This window comes from Juglans microcarpa x Juglans regia, chromosome 6S (genome assembly GCF_004785595.1).
Source record: "Juglans microcarpa x Juglans regia isolate MS1-56 chromosome 6S, Jm3101_v1.0, whole genome shotgun sequence".
NCBI lineage: Eukaryota > Viridiplantae > Streptophyta > Magnoliopsida > Fagales > Juglandaceae > Juglans > Juglans microcarpa x Juglans regia.
Window position 1 is genome coordinate 9,391,159 of NC_054605.1, and position 7,489 is coordinate 9,398,647.

The 7,489-nt window shown below is 39.4% G+C and overlaps 1 protein-coding gene across 1 annotated transcript; it reads right to left on the reverse strand.

The window, feature by feature from the left end:
- Positions 1-3,962: 3,962 nt before the first annotated feature.
- LOC121236598 (germin-like protein subfamily T member 1) lies at positions 3,963-7,024 on the reverse strand. Its single transcript, XM_041133042.1, has 2 exons — positions 6,974-7,024; positions 3,963-4,507 (listed from the first exon to the last, which is right to left on the reverse strand). Exons 1-2 carry the CDS (start codon positions 7,022-7,024, stop codon positions 4,100-4,102), a joined length of 459 nt encoding a protein of 152 aa, XP_040988976.1. The 3' UTR covers positions 3,963-4,099.
- Between the last annotated feature and the right edge of the window lie 465 nt (positions 7,025-7,489).

Here is a 7,489-nt window from a genome sequence, read left to right on the forward strand (position 1 = left end):
ACATTTTAGTTTGTAAGGATAAATGTTCACTAGAGGGACCCAGGGTTATGCAACAGAGACTCACCGTGAGAGCAACTACGAAGTGGTGACGAAATGGCTGAGGGGGCGGCAGTGCACTATGGGAGGGACAGAAAAAGTGATGAGAGACAGAGAGAGAGAGAGAGAGCACGGCAGGAGGGAAAGATAGGGATTACAGAGAGAAAGGCGGTGGACTTGAGGTGGCGTGAAGTTCCCGGCGATATTTTTTGTGCAAGTGGCGACGGCGAGGGGGGGGCTGGCGACGTGCGGTGGCTGGTTTGTAGCTCACGGTGGAGAAAATAATTCCTCAGTTTTGATGTGGTGAAAATAGAGTACTCCTGTTAGAAGTTTCTGGCGGCTGGGCAATGGTGGTGTAGGGTAAAGGTTTAAGTGGCTGGTGGTTGAGGAGAGTAAAGAGAAGGTGGTACGGCTTGCTGGGCATGTGTGGAGTGGTTTTCGTTCGGGGCTTAAGGTAGTACAAAGCTCACTCTGTTTTTGGCATTGTCGAACAGAGGACTTGGTGGCAACGTGGAGATTGGTTGGCCGTGGTTGGAGGCTGGCCTTTTGGTGTTAGGCGGTGCTAAGGCAGCTTCTGCTGTGCTATGAGTGGTCATCCATGTATGAGGTTTGCTATGAGTGGTTTTGTATACTCAAGTGTGTGTAGATATATATATATATATGTATATATATATATATGTATATATAAAGCTGGAAACCCTAGAGAAGAGGAGGAAGAAACATGCCATGGCTTGGAATTTATACACAAACTGGCCTTGGGGTTTTCTCTTGGATTTTTATTAGGCTTAAATATAGGGCCCATTTGATCTGTGAATGCTTAATTGGCCTCCAATCGATTATTGAGCCCAATATTTTTATTTTTATTTTATTTTTATATAATAAAGAGAGAGTGATCATATGTCTAGGAGTGATCCCACCTAAGTTTATTAATAAATCCTTACTTAAGGCTAAAGAATACTATATACACAATTCATCAATGCTAGGGACTTACAAATAAACAATAAATTCATCACAGCGGTATACTTATTTCCCCTAACATAAGCAAAGACAACCAATGAAAAAATTACAAGAATCATTATGAACAAAAACAAATATAAGGAACACTTCTTATGTCAAGTCTAATTAATTCTCTGATTGAAGCTGGAATTCTATCATTGCCGACCCATAACTTGTTCAAACCTTTAGCACCCACTTTTGCTAACTCATCCACAACGACATTAGATTCTCTAAAAATAAGATTAATAGAGAACTGAATCCCCTCCAATCTCTGCAGACTCTTTTCCCAAAAATCCTCCAAATACCATAAACCACAACGCTTCTTTTTCAGTCATTCCACCACCAGTTTAGAGTCCATTTCTATTTCCACCTTTCTAAACCCCAACAGATCCACAGTATGTAGGCCATGCAAGATGCTTAGCACTTCTGTAGCATTATTAGTCTTTTCATCTAGAAAATTAGCAACATAACAAATTAATTGACCATTAGAACTCCGGATTACCCAACCTGCACCAGCACCACTCGCCCTCCCCCATTTAACAAATTGTACTCTGTTGTTAGGAGGATATTTAAATGGAATTTGCAAATTCCTTGACAAAGTTGCATCCCAAATACTTATTATCTTGGACTCCTTAATTTTCAAAGCCACCCAAACCAACCAAAATTTAATTGAAGCACATACCAAATCAAGAGGAATTTTTTTTATCATCCATTCTCTCTTGACATCTTCTCCACCACAATTTCCAAGAAATTATGGTAGGCAAAATACCAACCAGTTGACCCCCCTTAACAGACAACTTAGCCCTTCTATGAAAGGACTCTACTCTCCCCCTCCATGACCTTCCCTGCAAAGAAGGAAGTCCTACCACTGATACAAATCTCGCCTAAACCTATTTAGCCAGCTCTCCTTTAGCTAAAATATGACCAAGATTTTCTTCTTGACCACTTAAGCAGCAATTACATTTTGATACCATGGGAATATTCAACCTGCGAACCTCCTCATAAACTGGTAAGCAGTTGTGCCAAGCTCTCCACATTGTAACTGAAATTTTCTTTGGTAAAGCCGGATGCCAAATTCACTTTGCCCATGCAAACACTGGAACCCAAGTATGAATACACTCCAGTGCACTACTAGTTGAAAATTTACCATTACTGTTTGGAAGTCAAATGAGGGTATCAACACCTGGTTTTACTCTACGAAGTTTCTCAATAATCTCAGCATCTTTCTCATTACCCAACAATCTGGCAAACAATTCTTTATTCCATCATCTTTCATCCTTACATGCCTCTAACTGCAAATCTAGCAATTCAGAAATAGATTGAGTGGAAAACAGAGGACCCAAACCCGACCAGTTGTCCCTCGAAAATGAAATCTTTCCATTTCTAACCTTCCATCTTGACTTTTGAATTACCAAAGGATTACATCTCACAATCATTCTCCAAAATGTTGTTCCTTCATTCGCATCAATCTTTGTTATATGTATACCTGCTACATATTTTTTTGAGAAAAAATTTGTCCAAAGAGATGATTGAGAAAGCAAATTCTAGGCCAATTTCATGTGAAGTGACTTTTCAGCTTCATATAAATTCTAGATGCCCATGCCTCCTTCAGTTACTAGTTTACACATCTCCCTCCATGTGTACCATTTCCTCTTCGTCTTGCCATCAATGTTACCCCATAAAAAGGTGCTCATTAGGGAATGTAGTTTATTAATGACCTGTTTCGGAGTATTCAACACCTAAAGCAAATGAGTCTGCATACAACATGTTTAATAAGCAACAACATAGCTCCGCTTGATAACATTTTTGCCTTCCAACCTTCTAGCCTTGCTCGGACCTTCTGAATAATAAAGTCTGACCAGTAGTCTCCCTAAAACTATCGAAGCTCCCAAGTAAATGAAAGGAAAATTCCCTTCTGAGAAGCCCATGATTCTAAGCAGACTTCTTCTTCGAGATGCATATATTTGTTTAGAGAAATAGATGGAGGACTTTCTCTTACTCACAACCTGACCTGACCACTCTTCATATACTTTAAACACATTTGAAATTGCCCTCAACGATGCCTTTCGTCCATTAGAAAACAAACAATATCATCAACGTAAAGGAATAAGTGTCTGAGGGTACAAGAACTTATTGAGAGTCATAGTTAGTAAATTGATTATTTTTGGATATTTTGATGTGCTAAGTTAAGGATTTTTTGAGTTTTTGGGGAGTTTTTAATTTATATTATTGAGAATTTCTTTATTTTTCGTTTGAAGGAACATGGACATTTTGGTTGCGCAAAGGAATAAATATTTTATGGAGTCTTCTGAATTTTATAGTTGTGATATTTGAAATGGTTTTAGGTAATATGAGCTAACTCTCCGGACCTCCGAGAATGGGCGTTACACATTGTCTTTTATTACACAGTTTCTTGTTGGATACGCTGAGGAGATATGTTGTATATGATACACTGAACTACCGAGACTAACATATTGGTCCCAGCTTCAACTATTACTTTTCTTGAATTGCATTCTTTATCAAAGTCTGATAGCAAAGAGGGCGAGAAATAGATGACATCGCACAATCTGGACTATCAACTCTTAATGGAGGTGCTAATTTGATTGCAGGCCGGTGCGATACATTAGTTTGAGTTGGAACGACTAACTTGGAGGACAGAAAACGTACTTTCCCCTAAAACTTTACTGGAATTATATGTTGTATGGTTTTCTAACGAATTAATCTTGATTTTCAGCTATCACAAGCAATAAGGGAATATGCTCAAACCTCACAGCCTAATGCAGGTTGGTGGTCGTTTCGAAAGAGCAATTTAGCATCGTGGGCATAAGCGGATCAGGAGCAGGATTAGTACTTCAGCTCGTCATCCATAATCAATGTTAATCATAAACAACCTTGACTATTAAGATAAACAACCTAAATAACAACACAAGCATTACAACAGCTGAACTTCAAATCAACACAAAGAATAACAACATAAGAATAGGAGGCAGGCGACCTCAAATCAAAAGCATTACTACAACACAATTTTCAGATAAAGGGGAGATTATCTGGATTGGAAGGTCTTAGCTCAAGAACTGAACTTCCACTTTATAGATTCGATAACCTTTTCTTCTACTTGGAAGGCCCTAGTTAGAACATCATCTGGAATCGAGGGTGTTGAAGCAAATAGATTGAAGGGAAGGACGACAGCCCTAGGTAACTGACTGTTGAAAGCAGTGATGATAAGGGCCATCCCTGTTCCAACATTCTTTTGGAAGTGTACAAGTCCTTTAGGAATGACAAACATCTGCCCAGCATTCAAGACTTTAGAGTGATACACATTCCCAGGTGTCACAAACCCAACAAGTACCTGCCCTGAGATGACCACGCCGCTCTCAGTTGCACGAGGGTGAGTGTGGGGTGGATTAAGTCCTCCCACAACTAAGTCCACTCTGTTCATTGAAATCCCAAGCGTGTTGAGTGTAACACTCCGGCTCTAAGCCCAGTTTCTGTCGAAGCCCAGCCCGATTTCATGAAACCAGGCCGACGACTGGTGATCACTTGATGGGTGGCTTGAACAGCGTCGTTTGCTGAGTTCTTTTTCCCCTTTCTGCAGCACTATTTTTCTTCTCCACGAAATCTCCCCACTGCACTGCATTTCCGCATTTTGCACCAAACCCATAGCCTTTGCAGTTATTCTTTTTTTTTTTTTTTTTGTTACCTCTTCTCACGTTCAAGAAACAAACCCTCACCTTTGAGCAGACATTTCAATCGGTTCCTCTCAACTTCTCTCCCCCTTCATTGTGCGTTCAACCCCCGGGTTGTTGAAGTTTCCAACTTTCTCTTCATCATTTTTTGCACTACCGTCGGTAACTCCCTTCTCTTATTCATTTTTTTTTCTTTCTTCTTCTTTTCGTTTTACTCGCACAGACCCTCTCTTTTACTTTGTTTTGCCTTGATTTGTTTTCACACACACACACCCACTCTGTTTTGAGTTGCCGTGTACACACTCAGACCCCTCCACCCTTCCTTGCGTAGACCACCGTCTCTTTCACTAGAGATTTCAGTGAATTTTGGGCGTAGTTTTCAGTGGGTGCTTTGATTCGAAGAGGTGCGAAGCTTTTGTAATTTCTTTTAGGTAAGACTCTTTCGAAAATTTTTGGTAATATTCTTGGGTATTACATGGTTGGATTTTGAAATGTAGATAAAGTGTAGTTGATATGGTAGTGGTGTGAATTCTAATTACATGGCCGGTGGGGATTAACAGTGATCAAAGGTGGAATGGTGTTTTGGGGTTGATTGTCTTTGATTAAATACTTGTTAGTAAGAGGTAATCTTTATGAGTCGTATTTGGCTGCTGCGTGGAAATTTTTAGTGGCGGTGATTGTGTTTAAATGCTAAGGGTTTGAGGAAGGTATTGTTTGGGTTTAATTTTATGATAGTTATTGAGTTAAGAATGGATTGTTTTGGTTTATTACTTAATAAATAGTAGCTTACTAGATTGGTTTATTAAATGTTGGGTATATGTTTTGTTTAGGTGGTGTCACTACTAAAGTTCCAACTCAAGGTGTTGATATTCAATGTTTTGAATACCGTACCGGACGCCATACCGGTCAAGGCACTGGAACAAAATATTTCGGTACCGGTACCGTTTCGGGATAGCGTTTCGGGATAACGTTTCGGGATAGTCGATATATGAATAAATTATATATATAAATATATATAAAAATTATATTCTAGAATAATAGTCTATATATAAATAAATTATATATAAATACATATATATATATAAATTATAAATAGTCTAATCTGAATTGGAGGTTAAAAAATAAGCTTGTAGTTTGAAAAAATGAAAAAAAAAAAAACACAGGCCGAAATATCGGCCGGTACAGGCTGAAATTCAGGCCGGTATTTTGGCCGGTACGGAACAGATATAGTACCTGTATCGGCCGGACGGTCGAAACGAAAAATTTGCCGTACCGGCTGGTACGGTACGAAATTTAAAACACTGGTTGATATTACACGGAAGTCAGGTAAGCGGGTTCATATACTAGTTTTACATAAAAGAAATGAAATGAGTTTGTCTTTGAAATAAGCATGTTTATTTTTGAAAGAAATCTGAAAATGACCTCAGATGTTTATTCTGCATATGCATAAATTCTATATCAGAAAAAGTATTTTCGGTCATGAGCCAATTTTGTACATTTTTTTTTGAACTATGCAAAAGAGCAAATATGAAAAATCTAAAAGTTTTTGTTATGAATAAATGAAAATATTTTAATTCTGTTTATTTTGAACATGTGAAATAATCTAAAGCTATTCAATACTTTGTTTTGATATGATGTGTCATCCGAAAACCTTGGAATGAAGTTCTGATTCTGTATATGAATGTGATCTGATTCCGTTGATGTCCTTTCTGTTTCTGTTAAGGCCCAGCCACAAGTATAATGGTAGTTTATGACCCTATCAAAGAGGTGAAACATGGAATACGACCCAGCCATGGATATAATGATGGTTTATATCCCTACCACGGGGTGAAACATGGAATATGGCCTAGCCACGGGTATAATTGTAGTTTATAACCCTACCACGGGAGTTAAACATGGTATTTGTCTCGATGTGATGTTATAAGATGATATGAATATAATGTTTCAGTTTGGATATGCCAAAGGATGTTCTTTTGGGGACCAAATTCTTTTTTCTGAAAATTACGCTCTGATGTTTTGTACCAAGTTTTGTTTATGCATTCCGAAAGTAAAATATGTCATTTCTACACTCTGAAAGAAAATGTTTTGTTCAGCATATCAACGTTATAAATGCTCATGTTTACATGCTAGTATATGCTCTCTCCTTGCTGAGTTGTTGATAACTCACCCCTTACTATCTCGGTCCATAAATTCTCTCAGCTTGGTAGAGGTCTTCTGTGCTATCTCGGTCATGAATGGATTCATCAGCCATATACCCCCAGCAGTGCTGGTAATGTGATCTTCTCATCCTGGTTGTCAGTGGTCATGCGTTCCCGATTGAACCGCGAGAGGTACGACTTCAGATTATCGTTGTCTCGCTGCTTGACCGTCAGGAGGTTGGTTGCGGGACGTTTCTCTTGCGGCTGGCCAGAAACTGTGTCATGAAGAGGCGCGCAAGCTCCTTAAAGCTTCCTATCATTCCTGACGTCAGCCCCTCGAACCAGCTCCGAGCCGCTCCCTTTAGTGTTAGGGGGAAGGCCCGGCAGGCGACCTCTCTCTGGAAGTTGTGTAAAGTCATATGGGTCTTGAAAGTTTCCAGGTGGTCCAGTGGATCTTTGGACCCGTCATAAGCTTCCATCTGGGGAACTTTGAATTTGGGAGGAAGGGGCATAGCCAAGATTTCTTTACTGTAAGGGAGGTTAGAGCTGATTAGCAGCTGGTCTACCGTCGAAAGGGTGTCCATCTTCTTTTCCATTTCCCCACATTTATCTCCCAACTCTCAAATTTTGTGG

Coding starts and splice junctions, on each gene's coding strand:
- LOC121236598 (XM_041133042.1), bottom strand. CDS start 7,024: ATGACCACTGACAACCAGGATGAGAAGATCACATTACCAGCACTGCTG. Junction 4,508..6,973: donor CATTACCAGCACTGCTGGGG/GTATATGGCTGA, acceptor AACTGGGCTTAG/AGCCGGAGTGTTACACTCAA.